At 39.7% G+C, this 18,783-nt stretch overlaps 1 protein-coding gene across 4 annotated transcripts in view; it reads right to left on the bottom strand.

Moving 5' to 3' along the window:
* HIPK1 (homeodomain interacting protein kinase 1) overlaps positions 1–18,783 on the bottom strand; it is a 44,884-nt gene that overhangs the window by 20,730 nt on the left and 5,371 nt on the right. For 3 of the 4 annotated variants that reach the window (XM_003268009.4, XM_030824800.1, XM_030824799.1), the window contains exons 2-3: positions 12,315–13,392; positions 655–778 (exon numbers count right to left, since the gene is read on the bottom strand). In XM_003268009.4, coding sequence (XP_003268057.2) covers positions 655–778; positions 12,315–13,390 — 1,200 coding nt within the window. In that variant the 5' untranslated portion in view covers positions 13,391–13,392. Of the gene's footprint in view, positions 1–654; positions 779–12,314; positions 13,393–14,300; positions 14,322–18,783 lie in introns of those variants that run through there. The other variant, XM_030824798.1, reaches the window with a different exon arrangement.

Genomic DNA, 18,783 nt, shown 5'->3' on the forward strand with positions numbered 1-18,783 from the left:
TCCATCTCAAACAAATAAAAAGAAAAAAGAAAAAATAACAAGAAATGAGAATTCACAATTTACTTCCACAGTAAAACATTTTCTCTTAATGGACCAATTCCTTAGGAAATTATAGCGTACCTCCTAAAGTTTGTCTATTTTGAGATACAGATCATATGTTACTACAACTCAGATGATTTCCTTTCTAAATCCTATCTTAGCGACCCAGTATGTCACAGCTTCTGGGACCTAAAGTGTTTCAGTCTGAACAAAGTACTTCAGTGTGTCATGTGTAAAAGAAAATTATAATAACTCTAAGTAGAAGTTCTCTTTTAAAATTCCAGTTCCTCATCCTTACTCTACTTTCCTAACTCACAAAGCACATTAGTTAATGAAAGTTAAGTCTCTAATAAATCATTACAGATCTAGCAAAGTATCAACCTTAAGTAATATAAAATAAAATTCTTTTTTTTATTATAGAATTGCAAACATACTTTAGCCTAAGAAGCAGGAAGAGAAAATTATACCATTCTTTAAAAAGTTCTTTAGTAGTAATTGGACTACTCTTTCCCTATTATCTAAATACTTCAGTAGTACTTAGTACTTCTCTTTCTCCAGAATCTAATTCACAAGTAACTATTTGCATTCTATTTCCATTCAAATAAACACTTTTACCTGATCATATTCTGAAGCACCAGGATAAAGAGGCCATCCAAGGAACAGCTCAGCTATCACACAGCCCAGTGACCACATATCAATAGCTTCACAAAATGGTAACCCAAGAATAATTTCAGGAGCTCTAGCAAAAACAAAAAATATCAGATAAAAAAAAAAAACATTATTTGGGAAAATTAACTACATGACTAAGTCCTGTTTTATTATTAGCTAAAGGAACATTTATTCAATGAAATGGAAAAAAAATCTTTGGTATACAATCCATCATCTGAAGCTCAGGGCCAGATGTGTTTTGGAATTCAGAATATTTTGAATTTCAGAAAGGTAATGCGGAACACAAAGTACATATTATATAATAATCCCAGTGAAGTTCAGGGCAGTGCCCTATAATCAAACACATTGATATTTCTGCAACAAAACATGGAACAGTCATACTAAGTTGGCTAAATAAAGACTTCAAATAGCTTTAGAATGGTTCAAGTCAGGTCTTGCCAATTAAATGAATTTATACCAAACTTAAAGAAAAATTTTCATTTATGAGAGCTTTCTGAATTTTGCAATCACAGACAAGGGATAATAGATTTTTTTATTATTATTCCTAGCACCTTTTCAATCATAAAAAAAAAAAATCAATTAAAAGGCCTGGTCAGCTGGGCACAGTGGCTGTAATCCCAGCACTTTGGGAAGCCGAAGCGGGCGGCTCACCTGAGGTCAGAAGTTCAAGACCAGCTTGGCCAACATGGTGAAACCCCGAATCTACTAAAAATACAAAAATGAGCCAGGCGTGTCGGTGGGTGCCTGTAATCCCAGCTACTCAGGAGGTTGAGACAAAAGAATCACTTGAACCCAGGAGGCAGAGGTTGCAGTGAGCCAAGATCACACCACTACACTCCAGCCTAGGCGACCCAAGACAGTCCGAAAAAAAAAAAAAAAGCCCTGGTCAATAAATAACCCTTCATGACAGAAATGCCTTCTGGAAAAAAAAAAAAAAAAAAAAGAAATGCCTTCTGAAGAGACATGGTGTTGACAGCACACTCTCTAGAGCCAGCCTGTCAGGGTTTGAATCCTAGTTCCATCATTTAATAGCTGCAGGTATATTACTTGATCTCTCTGTGCCTCAGGTTCCTCATCTATAAAATGGAGACAGTTAAGAGTTCCTACCACACAGAGTTGTTGTGAAGCTTAAATAAATATATGAAAGCTTTTAGACCAGTGCATGGCACATGGTAAATACTAGTAAGTGTTAGATATAATAACATTATTATATTACCATTATTTTAAAACTTTGAACTCTCAGTGTGCTTTTTAGAAACACTCATTTTCATTAACAGTCCAAGTGAGAAATAAAATGCTAGGGAACCTTAAAGAGATGACTAAGGTAATCCGTAACTCAGACATTTATATATACGAACACATCTAAAATAGAATTATTATCCCCATTATAGAAGAAGAAACTGAGAAAAAGAAAGATTAAGTTATTGGCCTAGAGTCACAGTCAAATAAGTGGCAGAGCTAGGATTTGAATCCCTGCAATCTGGCTCCAGAACTGAGTATATTATATATTACACTGTTTCTCAATAAGTAAAAGTACATACTCATCTATATAAATTTATATTTGACATGGTGGAATACAAGGGCAATTGTCAAACTGTCACTAATTAGGCAATAAGTGGGTTCAAAAAGAAAATAATAGGTAACACTAATAACAATAATAATAAATGACACATAAATAGTGCCTACTATGTGCCATGCACTAAGTTCTTTATAAATGCTGAGTCACTTAATCCTTACAACAATCTCATCAAAGTATTATTATTATGTCATCAATTCTAAGATACACATCTTTTTACACGTTAGCACCTCTGAAATTAAGAAGATTCTTACAAATGATGGTATATTTTAGTTTAATGGCAGTGCTTTTCCTTTTTTAAGTGGTACAAAAATAATGTATCTTATAATCGATGGCATCTTCGATTCTATGCAATAAAAGTATTACCTCCATTTTACAGATGAAGAAACTGGGCACTAAGAGGTTAAAGTAACTTGCCCAAGGCTACACAACTACTAAAAGATGGTGCCCTTGGCCAGCGCAGTGGCTCACGCCTGTAATCCCAGCACTTTGGGAAGCCAAGGTGAGTGGATTGTTGAGGTCACGAGTTCGAGAACAGCCTAGTCAACATGGTGAAACTCCATCTCTACTAAAAATACAAAAATTAGCTAGGCATGGTGGCCGGCAGCTGTAATCCCAACTACTCAGAGGCTGAGGCAGGAGAATTACTTAAACTTGGGAGGCGTAAGTTGCAATGAGTTGAGATCTGCCACTGTACTCCAGCCTGGGCGACAGAGCTAGACTCCGTCTCAACAAAAGAAAAAGGATGGTACCCAAGTTATTTGGATCCAAGATTTCAGCTCTTAGGCACCTGATCATCTTCTCCAAATAATTTCCTTTCCTTCTTACAAATCATGGAATTATAATCTATAAGGACACTCCAGATCCAGATCCAGATTCAGATTCCTCATGTTACAGGAGTTAAATGGAAAATAGATCTCTCCATGAAGAACCATCTAACTGGCCATGTCTCCTCATAGAATACCCAGGTTTCTCAAACTACTTTCAAGTGATATGTGCTTATTTTGTGTATATGTGCAGGGGGTTGAGGGAAGGCAAGGATTAAGCAATGAGAATATAAAGTAATTTCCCTAAATAAGAATATCCCTCCCCATCTAAGCAAACTAGGCATAGAAGGAAAGAAAAAAATCCTCCCCTAGTATTTATACATAAATAGTAGTCCTTAGAAAACAGTAAATCTGGGGACTCCACAGGGCCTGAAAGCTTTTCTGATCCTTAAATAGAAATAGCAGTCGACCCAGGCCTCTTCAGGCTTACACTTTTTAACAGCTATGGGTGGAACCACCAATATCATCAGTTTTTGTAGTATTTAATTTGAACTGTGGTTTTGTTTACCAAAGAAATAACTGGCCGGGTGCGCTGGCTCATGCCTGTAACCCAAGCACTTTGGGAGGCCAAGGCGGGTGGATCACCTGAAGTCAGGAGTTTGAGACCAGCCTGGCCAACATGGTGAAACCCCATCTCTACTAAAAATATAAAAAATTAGCCAGGCATGGTGGCGGGCACCTGTAATCCCAGCTACTCAGGAGGCTGAGGCAGGAGAATTGCTTGAACCCAGGAGACGAAGGTTGCAGTGAGCCGACACAGTGCCACTGCACTCCAGCCTGGGTGACAGAGTAAGACTCTGTCTCAAAAAAAAAAAAAAAGAAAGAAAAAAAAAGAAGTAACCCTCAAAAGTGATATTCCTGTTGCAGGTGACTAGAGGCACATATTACTGATGGAATTTCAGAGTTCAATGAAATCTCAACCATAATGGCATGTTTTTAACACTGCATAAGTTTGGCAGGCACATTAATAAGCTAGTAAGACTACCCAGAAACAACATAAAAGCTTTTCTAAAATTGAAAAGGAACAAAATTTTCTACTCCTAGTGAGCAGAATCATTAATTTCCAAGTTCATGACAGTGCCAAAAATAGCTGGCAGGGGGAGCACAACTGGCAATGCGCCAAACTAAAAACTGGGTTTAGAACATTCCGAAGCATCAATTGGAGGGCAGCATATTGATTTTGCTATTCCTACCATACTAGAAAGACATTTTTAATGCCAAAAGGTAGGTCACAGAGAATGGCCAGGCCACTCTATAACTTCCTTCTTTAAAAGGTAGCAGTAATAGGCCAGGTGCAGTGGTTCACGCCTATAATTCTAGCACTGTGGGAGGCCGAGGCACGTGGATGGCCTGAGGTCAGAAGTTCAAGTCCAGCCTGGCCAACATGACGAAACCCAGTCTCTACTAAAAATACAAAAATTAGCTGAGCGCGGTGGCAGGCGCCTGTAATCCCAACTACTCCAGAGGCTGAGGCAGGAGAATCGCTTGAACCCGGCGGGGGCAGAGGTTGCAGTGAGCCAAGATTACTTCAATTCACTCCAGACTGGGCGTAAGAGCGAAACTCCGTCTCGGAAAAAAATAAAAAAGGTAACAATAATATATGATAACTGTCTAGAACTTCAAGTTTTCTGGGAAATTAAGGAAAATATCACTTCCACAGCCCCCAAGTCCCATTTAAAAAAAAAAAAAAACTGATGATTAGCTGAAAGTTTTTTCATTTGGTCTCACCCTGCTTTTGGAGTGACAAAAGCAGCTAAGGACTTCCAGCAAAAGCTCAGTCAAAACAGCAACTCTACTGTATCTACCTTATAAAAAGGCAAATAGCAAAAGGAAAAACAAAAAAAGGAAAGCAGTTTAAAAAAATATATATATATGGCCAGAAACGGCGGTTCACACCTATAATCCCAGCACTTTGGGAAGCCAAGGCAGGAGGATCACTTGAGCAGGAGTTTGAGACCAGCCTAGGCAACACAGCAAGACCCAATCTCTACCAAAAAAATTTAAAAAATTAGCCAGGTATGGTGGTATTGGCCTGCAGTTCTAGCTACTCAGGAAGCTGAGGTGAAAGGATCACTTGAGCCCAGGGGGTCAAGGCTGCAGTGAGCCATGATTGCACCACTGCACTCCAGCCTGAGACCCTCTCTCAAAAACAAACAAGCAGTAAGGCTGCTTAGTTCACTGAGGGCTTTGTATTATTTGGGCCTATAAATGTTAGACTTACCGAAACTCTATGAAGCAAAAAGACAAGTTATTTTCTACTTTACTGAACAGTAAGGCATCACTAGAGCAGGTTCATCTCTAAGGACTGAATACTTTAAACTGTGAATCCAGATTATAATTATTAGAATTATTTTCATTACATCTTTCCTCTTGGCCTCATTATTTCTTAATCCTTCAATATAAATTCTATAGACATGTAAAACTCTGGTTCTACCTCCTTTGTATAATAAGGAAACAGAGTTAGATAATTACTCTTCTACGTTCCTTTCCAGCTGTAACATTCTAACAACTGGGCAGTAAAAAAGGTTATCTACAGAAGCACAGGAAAGTGAAAGAAACTGTTAAAAACTGGCAGTGTTCACTTCAGTAGGAAAATGGCATTAATTGTGCTTTGAACATGGCAAGTCTCCTCTTTGAAGACACATCCCATCCTTGAAAAACAAACACTAAACAGGCTCTGGTTATTACAACTAAGTGACAGAAACAACAATCCCTGCCTTTTGACTCCCCAACTTCAAACTTCATTAAGTTGAAAAATTCTTCCAACCAACATTGTTGAGGTTAATTTCACTGGCACCCAGAGCAAGCTAAGGTTAGGATCACTTAACACAAATCACTCTGATTATTTTCATGAACATTCTCGTTTCTTTCTTCCTATCTCAGAGACATCAAACCTACTTACTTACCAATTAGAGAGGTTACATAAAACCTAACTTCCTGAATCAGTGGCTTAGGTGAAACTATAGTTTGACTGTCAGAGGAAATTAGATTATTTGTCTAGGATAAATGGAAGATACGTTTTCCTTCTCTAGACCTTTTCCTTCCATAAGTAACAAAGTGATTCAGCTTGAAATAAAGGCTGGCTAGTTTGTTCAGTAGGGAAAAACATTCAGCTTGTAAGCATGGCAAACCTTTGTCTCTGAAACTCAAGCCCCAAAGACAGGAGCTTTGCTTAGAGTCTGTGCACATTTACAGTGAGCCAGAGAATAAAGTATATTATTTCCACTGCCTGAATCATTTAGCCATGCCCAGGGCCAATGGACACAGCGAGGTGGCAAATTTATGTGAGCTGATAATACTGGCATATTATCAGAAAGACAAAGCAATGTAAACTAAAAAGGAGGGTAAGAGGAGGACTAGCTTTGGAGTCAGAATGCTTCACCAGCCAAACAGATTTCACAGAGGTTTTTTGAAAGACAGAAGGGTGAGGACTTAATGGATTCTAATATGGCAACAAAGCAACATCAAAGAAGCTTAAGGGGACCACTGCGGGTAAAACTAGTGATAAAGAAGGAATGCCTGAGCTGCTATTCCATCTGCCTTAGGCTCATTATCAAGTATTACTGTGACACAACAGAACACTCATGTTAAATCCTAAACACTGTCAAGCCCTGGGTACTGAACTTCAGTATACAGAGTAATTACTCAGTAATACACAGAATGAACTCCTGTTTTTAAGAGACAAACTTAGCTCCACTTAAAATTATAGTCAACAACTATAATGCAGTGAATTTAAAGAAAGCTTTGTTGAAGGGTAACTTTGAAGATTTGAAAATCTTAGTTTGTATAAAAAACAAAACCAAAATGAATCAATTGACAGCTTAAATTAAAAGGATAAAAAAATACAAAGATCAGCAACCTAACACTGAAAATTATTCAAATGAATTACATTACAGAAAGCTAAGCAGCCAAATAATTTGTTTTGTTTTGTATTAACATGCCCCAATTATAACAAAGCCAAATAATTTTTATCTCCTATTGCTCTCCCTTTTTCAATTTAAAAACTACTCTGTTATCACAAGAGAATGCACTTTGTCTTTGACAAGGCAAACAAATAGTTAAAGAACACCTGCAGGCACCGAGTCAAGACAGAAAGGAAGAGCTGATCAGCCCTCCTCCTTCAGCTGTGGTCTGCCTAGTCCCTCCTGAGGACTCAAAACGGGATGCTGCGCTGAACTCTTCAGTGCACCTGTAAAGTATGTTATATATATGTATGTAGGTGTGGCTGGTGATGAGACTGCTGAAAGGAGAGCATTAAAAAGCAAATGTAGTTAGAACCTAAATCTCCCAAGGCATAAATAAATAAATGGAGATGAGATTCTTAAAGTTAGCCAAGGTTGCCTAGGGCAGCATAAAACCAGAAAACGAAGGCTCTAAGAGTTTCTTTACCTCACCTCAAGTAAAAAATACCAGTTTTATAAAACTGTAAAAAGATATAAAGAAATAAGGATGGACTGACTTAATATTAAGCTGTCAATACCACCCAAAGCAATCTACAGATTCATCGCTATCCTTAATAAAAAGCAATTATGGTTTTTGTATAAAATAGAAAAACCCATCCTAAAATTTATATGGATTCTCAAAGACCCCAAATAGCCAAAACAATCTTGAAAAAGAACAAAGTTGGAGGTCTCACACTTCCTGATTTCAAACTTACTACAAAGCTACAATAATCAAAACTGTGGTACTGGCATAAAGACATATATAGATTAATGGACTAGAGAGCCCAACATTGAAAATGGGAAAGCAATAGAAGATAATAATTATTTGTATACATGTTCAAATGATTCCAACAAGGGTGCCCAAACCACCCAACGCAGAAAGGACAATCTTTTCAGCAAATGGTGTTTGAAGAACTGAATAGTCACATGCCAAAGAATTACACTGGATTTGTACCTTGGACCATAGACAAAAATCAACAAAGAATCAAAGACCAAAATATAAGAGCTAAAACTACAAAACTCTTAGCAGAAAACATAGGGGAAAATCTGTATGATTTCGATTTAACAGTGACTTCTTGGATATGTCACCAAAAGCACAAGCAACAAAAAAAAAGTAGACAAACTGCACTTCACCAAAGTTAAAAACTTTTCAGTGTCAAACACTATCAACAGGTAAAAAGGCAACTCAAGGAATAGATGAAAATTTAGTATATAGAGTATACAACTCAACAACAAAAAGCCCAATTCAAGAAATGAGGAAAGGACTTAAATAGACATTTCTCCAAAGAAGATATACAGATGTCAGGCACATAAAAAAAATGCCAGGCTGGGCATGGTGGCTCACGTCTGTAATCCCAGCACTTTGGGTTGCCGAGGCGGGCATATCACTTGAGCCTATGAGTTTGAGACCAGCCTGGGCAACACAGCGAAACCCCGTCTCTACTAAAAATACAAAACACTAGTCAGGTATGGGGGTGCATGCCCGTAGTCCCAGGTACCTGAAAGGCTAAGGTGGGAGGACCGCTTGAGCCTGAGAGGTCATGACTGCAGTAAGCCATGATTGCACAACTGCACCCCAGCCTGGGTGACAAAGTGAGACTCTGTCTCAAAACAAAACAAAATAAAACAAACGCTCAACATCATTAATCACTAGGGAAATACAAATCAAAACCACAATGAGATACCACTTCACACCCATAAGAATGGCTATTATTGACCGGGCCCAGTGGCTCATGCCTGTAATCCCAGCACTTCATCACGAGGTCAAGAGATCGAGACCATCTTGGCCAACATGGTGAAACCCTGTCTCTACTAAAAATACAAAAATTAGCTGGGCATGGTGGCACCTGTAGTCCCAGCTACTCAGGAGGCCGAGGCAGGAGAACTGCTTGAACCTGTGAGGCGGAGGCTGCAGTGAGCCGAGATCGTGCCACTGCACTCCAGCCTGGCAACTGAGCAAGACTCCGTCTCAAAAAAAAAGACTATTATTGGCCAGGCACAGTGGCTCACGCCTGTAATCCCAGCACTTTGGGAAGCCAAGGTGGGCAGATCACCTGAGGTCAGGAGTTCGAGACCAGCCTGGCCAACATGGTAAAACCCCGTCTCTACTAAAAATACAAAAATTAGCTGGGTGTGGTGGCAGGCACCTGTAATCCTAGCTACTTGGGAGCCTGAGGCAGGAGGATCCCAGGAGGCAGAGGCTGCAGTGAGCCAAGATCGCACCACTGCACTCCAGCCTAGGCAACAAGAGTGAAACTCCATTTCAAAAAAAAAAAAACTATGGCTATTATTTAAAAAACAAAACAAGGCCAGGAGTGGTAGTTCATGCCTGTAATCCCAGAACTTTGGGAAACTGACACAGGAGGATGGCTTGAGGCCAGTAGTTTGAGATCAGGTTGGGCAACAAAATGAGACCCTCAAAACCCTGTCTCCACAAAAAATAAAATAATAGTAATTAGCCAGGTATGGTGGAGTGTGACTGCAGTCCTAGCTACTTGGGAGGCTGAAGTGGGAGGATTGCTCAAGCCCAGGAGCTGGAGGCTACAGTGAACTATGATTGTCCCACTGCACTCCAGCATGAGCAATAGAGGCAGCCCCTGTCTCTGTAAAAATAAACAATTTTTTTAAATTAAAAAAAATGTTAATCTAAAATGAGGAGAAATTTGGAATGCTCATCCATTGCTGATGGGAATGTAAAATAGTGCAGCCTCTGTGGAAAATAATTTGGTAATTCTGCAAAAAGTTAAACATAGAATTATCATGTGACCCAGCAATTCCACTCCTAGCTATACCCCCAAAAGAACTGAAAATAGGGACTAGGATACTTGTACACCAATGTTCACAGCAGCATTATTCACAACAGCCTAAAGGTAGCAACAACCCAAATATCTATCAACAGATGAATGGATAAACAATATGTGGTATATACAAACAATGGAATATTATACAGCCATAAAAGGAATGAAGTTCTGATACATGTTACAGCATGGATTAGCCTCAAAAGCATTATGCTAAGTGAAATAAACTAGACACAAAAAGACAAATATTGTATGATTCCACTTACATGCAGTATCTAGAATAGGCAAATTCATAGAGACAGAAAGTCAAATCAAGATTACCAGTGGTAAGAAGAAGGGAGAATAGGGAGTTATTGCTTAATGGTTAGAATTTCTGTTTTGGGTGATGAAAACATTTGGAAATAGTGGTGATGGTTACACAACATTGTGAATATACTTAATAGACAGCGGTGACAGTTACAAAACACTGTGAATGTACTTAACACACTGAGTGGTACCAAATGGTTAAAATTGTAAACTTCCTATTATAAAGATCTTACCACCATGTTTTTGAAAAAGGAAACATGCAGATGACATTTTTTCTGAGTTCTCGTATGGGTTAAAATATCTTCACATTATTTTCACACATCATATAAAATTCTTAATTCAGAATTTCTATTTCCTCAAATTTTATTACAGGCATCTGGCATGTATAGCTCCTTATAAACATATTTTATAGGTTATCTATGTTTTTGTTTATTATTTCACTTCTTGATTGGATGCTTACATGATTTGTATTTAATGTATGGCCATTAAAACTAAATATTAGATTCCTTAAAATCAAAACTAGGCAAGTAAGTAAATGGGTGCTGATAAAAAGCACATTTTAAAAGCCTTGGTTATGGTACAGACAAAATTGTATATAGCAACATTTACATACTGTCCCAATAATTATTATATATTAAAACGGTAGCTATATGTAAAAGTATCAATCTAGAAATATATATCATTAAAGTATAAGGTACTTGGGTCAAGGCCATTCTAGGATAATCCATTAAGTTCAAAGTATTTAGAGAATGTTAAAACAGGGGGCTGGGCGCGGTGGCTCACGCTTGTAATCCCAGCACTTTGGGAGGCCGAGGTGGGCGGATCACGAGGTCAGGAGATCGAGACCACGGTGAAACCCCGTCTCTACTAAAAAATACAAAAAATTAGCCGGGCATGGTGGCGGGCACCTGTAGTCCCAGCTACTCGGAGAGGCTGAGGCAGGAGAATGGCATGAACCCGGGAGGCGGAGCTTGCAGTGAGCCGAGATTGCGCCACTGCACTCCAGCCTGGGCGACAGAGCGAGACTCCGTCTCAAAAAAAAAAAAAAACTGGAAGAGACTATAGCAATCATCTAATTCAATTCATGCTACTACAGAAGAAAATGTAAAAGAATAAAATGTTACTAGAGTTAAACCTGGAGTTATTCCCAAGTTATTTTACCTGCCAAGATAAGAGCTTCGAAAAAACAGCAACATATGCTCAGATTCATTACAAATAAGTAAATATCTTTGTGTATTTCAAGACTCTTTAAAATCGGAAAACGGCTGGGCATGGTGGCTCACACCTCTAATCACTTTGGGAGGCCGAGGTGGGCAGATCACCTGAGGTCAGGAGTTCGAAACCAGCCTGGTCAACATGGTGAAATCCCATCTCTATTAAAAACAAAAAAATTAGCCGGGCATGGTAGCAGGTGCTTGTAGTCCCAGCTACTCGGGACAGGAGTAGCAAGAGAAATCGCTTGACCCCAGGAGGTGGAAGCTGCCGTGAGTCGATATCACACCACTGCACTCTAGCCTGGGTGGCGAGTGAAACTCTGTCTCAAAAAAATCAATAAATAGGCCGGGTGCAGTGGCTCACGCCTGTAATCCCAGCGCTTTGGGAGGCCGAGATGGGTGGATCACGAGGTCAGGAGATCGCGACCATCCTGGCTGACACGGTGAAACCCCGTCTCTACTAAAAATACAAAAAAAATTAGCCGGGCATGATGGCGGGTGCCCGTGGTCCCAGCTACTCAGGAGGCTAAGGCAGGAGAATGGCGTGAACCCAGGAGGCGGGGCTTGCAGTGAGCCGAGATCGCGCCACTGCACTCCAGCCTGGGCGACACAGCGAGATTCTGTCTCTAAATAAATAAATAAATAAATAAAATGGGAAAATGAGGTATAATGATACTAAAGAAAAGAACCAGGTGCTAGTATAATTCAACTAGTAACAACTTTCAGAATCAGACTGAGTTATTTTTCCAGTGCTAGATAAAATTTCAGAAATAAGAAAATGTCATATATAGGAATGCCACACACATAGAATGAGCTAAAACATATCCTATTTCTATCTCAGAATCTATAAACAAATTCATTGCTATATGTAGCCTACGGGGTATATGTTAAATATAAGGACAGAACTCTAGCCTAAGATACGATTTTCAGCATTTGCCACTTGCCTGTAGTAACGTGACTGTAAGTAGGTTGAGCACACAGCTTTGGAAACGTGACTAGCAGAACCAAAGTCAATGACCTTCACTCGGTAGGGTTGGCGAACTGGATCAACCAGCATGATGTTTTCAGGCTTAAGGTCAGCGTGGATCAGACCAAGACTCTTGAGCTTCATCAAGGCTGTGGCCACCTGCTGCAAGATTGGTCTGATGTACTTGAGTGGCAGTGGGCTAAATTTGTTTTGCTTTAGAAAATCATATAAGTTCTGCTCCAACATCTCAAAAACAAGGCAGGTGTGATTCTTATGCTGAAAGCACTCGTATGAACGGACAAAATTATACTCATCAGCATTTTCACTGCTTAGGCGGGAAAGGATGCTCACTTCAATCTGTCCTTGTCTGGCATAGGAGGGGTGGTTCTTCAAGATTTTAATAGCCACAATTTCCTTGGTGCTCCTCTTCCAGCACTTAGCCACTTGTCCAAATGTCCCCCGGCCTAGGAACTCCAAGACTTCATAGCTATTGGTCATAGAGCAAAGGATCTCATGCTGGACCAGCTGGTAATCCCCTTCTCCACTGGAACTGCTACTCTTTGTGGTCACAGTGGTGGTTGTGGCAGCAGCACCCACCACAGTCCTGTTTTGCAGCATGAGAGGGGGATGTTCTTCTATGATCTGCACACTACCGTTGCTGTCAACTTCCTCACTTTTTCGTTTCAATCCACATTTTTGATATGGCTCAAGCAAAGAAACGTTGCTTCTGTGAGTCAGGGTCTGGCTGCTTTGGAAGGTTGACGTAGCAGCACTGCCCGAGCTATCAGCGGCTGTTACAACAATATGCTCCACTGCAGGAGCCTGGAGGAGGAGGCCCTGGTCGTAAGCAGGGATGTTGAAATTTGCTACCTGGTGAGAGGAGTTGGCTTGCCCTTGTGTGGCTGGGAGGGTTTTGCTGTGGGTATAATATTTGTCGTTGCTACTCTGTCCTGAAACATCCCAGCCAGAGGGCTCTATTTTCAGTTTCTTCGCACTGCAGAAGGCACTCGACGACACTGATGGGGGCGAAAACACTTGCAGCTGTGATGCCATACCTATATTGAGAGAAAGGAAGAATTAAACCACAAGGATAAGAGATACAAGGCTTAGATTTAAAACACACACAAACACACACACACACTTTACTTGATAAAAGAAAATGTAATAATGTTCTCCTCTTCTCAAAAACTAATTCAATCTTGACCTATATTCATAGAAACAGTGTACAGAACGTGCTGGACAAAGTGAAGATTATCTACTCTGCTCAGGTCATACATAAAATGCATTCAACTGTCTACCACATTTTAAGATAAAAAAGTAACCAGTATGGGCCAGGCACAGTGGCTCAAGCCTTTAATTCCAGCACTTTGGGAGGTCAAGGCAGGAGGATCTCCTGAGCTGAGGAGTTTGAGACCAGCCTGGGCAACATAGTGAGACCCTGTCTCTAAAAATACTAAAATTGAAAAGAAAAAAAAAAAGTAACCAGGATGATGAGAAAGCTAGAGTACATTCTGAAGAACCAAGGAAAGTTAGTAGAAAAATATGAGGAAAGGATGTAAGAACAGTCCAGCTTTCTGTCCCTGAATATCCCACAGACATTTCCAGCTCAATAAGCCCACAGATTAAACTGAAAGCTATTTTTTCAGAATAAAGTCCAAACATCTGACACAGCACACAAGACATTTCATATTTATCTTCTCCATTTTCAACCATCCGATCTCATATGCCTTGGGACTCTATAGTAATCCCTCTTTCCTTGCTCTACCCTTTCCCCCTTTTTAATAATTACTCCTCAAAATTAGTCATCTTCAGAAGACTAAAATCTCTATCTCTAACCCAGAATTCTCTCACTTTGAACTCCAAACCCTATATCCAAATGACTACTTAACACTGCAACTTGGACATTTTACAAACACCTCATATTCAATACATTCAGAATTAAACTTACGAGCCTCCACCCCACCTTCAGTTTTCTATCTTAATTATGAGATGCCATCACACATCCAACGCCTCAAGCCAGAAATCAGGGAGCTCCAGCCTGGGCAGCATGGTGAAACCGTCTCTAAAACAAACAAACAAACAAACAAACAAACAAAAACAGAAAAAAAAGTTAGCCAGGCATGGTGGCACACGCCTGTAGTCCTAGCTACTCAGAAGGCAGAAGTGATCACCTGAGCCCAGAGGTAGAGGCTGCAGTGAGCTGTGATCACGCCACTACACTCCAGCCAGAGTGAAAGAGTGACACCCTGTCTCAAAAAAAAAAAGAAAAAAAATCAGGGATGTCTGTTTCCTCAGCTACACAATGGTGATAGCAATACCTACCTCATGGGGTTGTTCTGAGAATTAAATAATTTAATACATGTAAAGTGATAGTGTCTACCACATATTTAATACTATTATCCTGACTCATTCCTCTCCCTTATTCCTCCACATCTAATCTCTATCTTATCCATTCCATCTCCTGTGTGTGTGTGTGTGTGTATATATATTTTTTTTTTTTTTTTGAAACAGAGTCTCACTCTGTAGCCCAAGCTGGAGTGCAATGGCACAATCTTGGCTCACTGCAACCTTCGCCTCTGGGGCTCAAGCAATTCTCCTGCCTCAGCCTCCCAAGTAGCTGGGACTAGAGGCGTGAGCGACCACACCCGGTTAATTTCTTTGTATTTTTAGTAGAGATGGGTTTTCACCATGTTGCCTGGGTGGTCTCAAACTCCTGATCTCAAGTGATCCACCCCGCCTCAGCCTCCCAAAGTGCTGGGATTACAGGCCTCAAGTGAGCCACTGCCCCTGGCCTCCTAAGTATATTTCAAATCAGCCCTTTTTCCCCACCCTTATTGGCACCATTCTAGTTCAAACTGCCAGTAGCTTCCAAACTAATCTCCTTAAATCCACTCAATAGATCTTTGCTTTTAAACAATGCAAATCAGATAACTGCTCTCTCTTCTTAACCACCTTGCTTCCCCTTCTCCCAGGGTTTCTCATTGCTTTGAAGATAAAGTCCAAGATTCTCAACTTGGCTGGCCATGGTCGCTCATGCCTGGAATTCCCGCACTTTGGGAGGCCCAGGCAGGAGGATCACTTGAGCTCAGGAGTTCAAGATCAGCCTGGGAAGCATTAACGAAAAAAAAAAAAGAAAAAAAAGAAAAGAAAAAAAAGAAAAGACAAGAGAAAAGAAAAGGAAAGAAAAAAATTAGGCCAGGCGTGGTGGCTCACGCCTGTAATCCTGGCACTTTACGAACCCAAGGTGGAAGGATCACTTGAGCACAGGAGTTCAAGAACAGCCAGGGCAACATAGGGAGACTCCATCTCTACGGGGGGAAAAAAAAAAAAAAAAGCCAAGTATAAGTGGCACACACCTGTGGTCCCAGCTACTCAGGACGCTGAAGCAGGAAAATCATCTGAGTCTGGGACACTGAGGCTACAGTGAGTTGTGATTACTCCATTGCACTCTAGCCTGGGCAACAGAGCTAGATCCTATCTCAAAAAAAACCTGTCTCAACCTGCCTTAAAATGCACTCCAAAATCTGCTTGCTGCCTTCCAACATCTCCCCAGTTTGATTCCTCCCCCAACCCCCACTCTAGCCACACTGCCTTTCTTTCTTTAGTTCTTGGAAGGCCACTCACCTCCAGGCCCTCTAAATATGTTGAAGACTTTCTGCTGCAAAAACTGCCCTGACACCTCTGTCACATGCAGAAACGCTCCCTACGATCACCCCCTGCCCCCACCATGCATTCCCACAGCACCCTGTTAACTTGAAAGTATTTCTTTAATGCTACATTCCCAGCTACAGTATAAGCTCCAGCACATGTACCATCTGTCTTGCTCTTCTATCACCAAAGCCTTATACAGACTGACAATATATACATACTCAATTATCTGTTGGATGAATTATTTGACCCCTGCCTACCAATCTCATATCTATTAAATACAACTCCCTACCACTCACATTCAACTGTAGTAGTATTTTCAAATGCTCGGTCCTTGATTTTTTTTTTTCATGTCTTCCTTCCTTTTTATCTGTGCGGTCCTTGAGTCATAGGGGAAGTCTCTACTCCAATCCATATAGTATAACGTTACTAATCATAAGAGAATAAACACACACAACAAGAAAGGAAGGAAACATGACAAAGGATGTTACAGAACATCAAAAGGCAGTATGCACATTTCTTTGTGCCTGAATACAACTAGAAACCACCTGTACTGGACTAGTCAGCTGGAAAGAACAAATCCTCTGCCTTCAATTTCTAAAACCCAGTTGAGATTTACTTTAAGAGTTTCCATAATTTATATAAACTTTGAAGAGAAAAAAAGTACAAATTAAAAGCTAAGGTCAGTACAATTTAACTGTGAGGCTGAATTTACAAATCATAATTGTTCTACCTACTTCACTGAAATACCAAATATAATAAAAGAAAAATCTGAAACCAAGTAGCTCCTTTACAAAATGCACCTATTAAAATATATGTGTAAGTATTTATCATAAAATTAAGCCAACCTGTTGAACAACAAAAGGAAGCAAATTTTCTAAATTTGTTTTCCATTAACAATGCTAATATTGTTCACCTAATTTTAACAATCTATCAAAAAACATAAACACAACTTTGATGTAACAAAGTATTTAGTGAAAGAATCTAAACAGAAAATTTGCAGTTTGCAGCAACTATCTAGGAATGGGGGGGTTATAAAGTAATACTGAAAAGAATTCATGAAATACCAAATTTTTAAAAATGTATTCATTTTGCGAGGCCAAGGCAGGCAGATCATGAGGTCAGGAGTTCGAGACCAACCTGACCAACATGGTAAAATGCCATCTCTACTAAAAATACAAAAATCAGCTGGGCATGGTGACACGCACTTGTAATCCCAGCTACTCAGGAGGCTGAGGCAGGAGAATCACTTGAACCCGGGAGGCGGAGGTTGTAGTGAGCTGAGATCCCGCCATTGCATTCCAGCCTGGGCGACAGAGTGAGACTCCATCTCAAAAAAAAAAAAAAAAAAAAAAAAAAAAGGATTCGTAACTAGATACTCTATAAAATTTTGCATTTAGCAGAGTAACATTATTGCCAACTTTTTACCCAAAAAACATAATAAAGATTACTTATGATTTCAGATCTTCACATTGGGCACTGAAAAAAGTACAAGTTCTAGGACATTTTTCAGAATGTTTTAATATTAAATGATTATAATTCTTATCCATAAAGACAAATTTAGTTCACCCAAAGGGAAAGGACAACTCAGAATTCTTTCACTGGTCATTCCCACAGCAAGGGTGTGATGTACAAAAAGTCAGTATCAGACCACTAGGGCTCTTACAGTGTGGCTGAGACTCATTCTGACCTCAATTAACACAAGGTGAGAAGAAAATACAGAATCACAATGGCCTAGAAAAACCAACAGACTCTTATTTATATTCTACTCTGAAACTCAGCTAAAATAGCAATTTCTAGACACAGGATAAAGATACCATGTTCCATTAAACTTGCCTTTGCAAGTGGGGAGGCAATTCTCTTCCTAGGTGGAGAGCTTTCAAACAGCAACAACAAAAAAAACAGAATTAACATCTGTGGAAAACTTCCTATATATCAGAATCTATGAGGCAAATTATAGATATTTTCAATTCAATGTGAATAGCAACTCAATAAATTAAAAAGCTATTTTTGACACACTTGCAGTCAACAAGCATATGAAAAATTGTTCAACATCACTAATCATTAGAGAAATGCAAATCAAAACTAAAATGAGATACCATCTCACACCAGTCAGAATGAATATTACTAAGAAGTCAAAAAATAACAGATGCTGGCAAGGCTGTGAAGAAAAGGGAACACTTACACTGCTGGAGGGAGTATAAATTAGTTCACCCATTGTGAAAAGCAATGTGGCAATTCCTCAAAGAATTTAAAACAGAATTACTATTAGATCCAGCAATCTCATCACTGGGTATATACCCAAAGGAATATAAATCATTCTACCATAAAGACACAAGCACATGTTCACTGCAGCACTATTCACAATAGCAAAGACATGAAATTCAACCTAAATGCCCATCAATGGTAGACTAAAGAAAATGTGATACATATACACCATGGAATACCATGCAACCATAAAAAAGAACGAGACCATGTCCTTTGCAGCAACAGGCAACATGGATGAAGATGGAGGGCCACTATCCTAAACAAACACAGGAACAGAAAACCAAGTACTGCATGTTCTCACTTATAAGCGTGAGCTAAAGAACAAGAACACATGGACACAAAGAGGCCAACCACAGACACTGGGGCCCACTTCAGGGTGGAGGGTGGGAGAAGGGAGAGGATCAGCAAAAATAAATGTCAGGCAGGTGGATGACAAAATAATCTGTACACCAAACCCCTGTGACATATAGATTACCTATATAACAAACATGCACATGTACCCCTGAACTTAAAATAAAAGTTTAGAAAAA

Source organism: Nomascus leucogenys, chromosome 12 (assembly GCF_006542625.1).
Source record: "Nomascus leucogenys isolate Asia chromosome 12, Asia_NLE_v1, whole genome shotgun sequence".
In the NCBI taxonomy this organism is placed as follows: Eukaryota; Metazoa; Chordata; class Mammalia; order Primates; family Hylobatidae; genus Nomascus; species Nomascus leucogenys.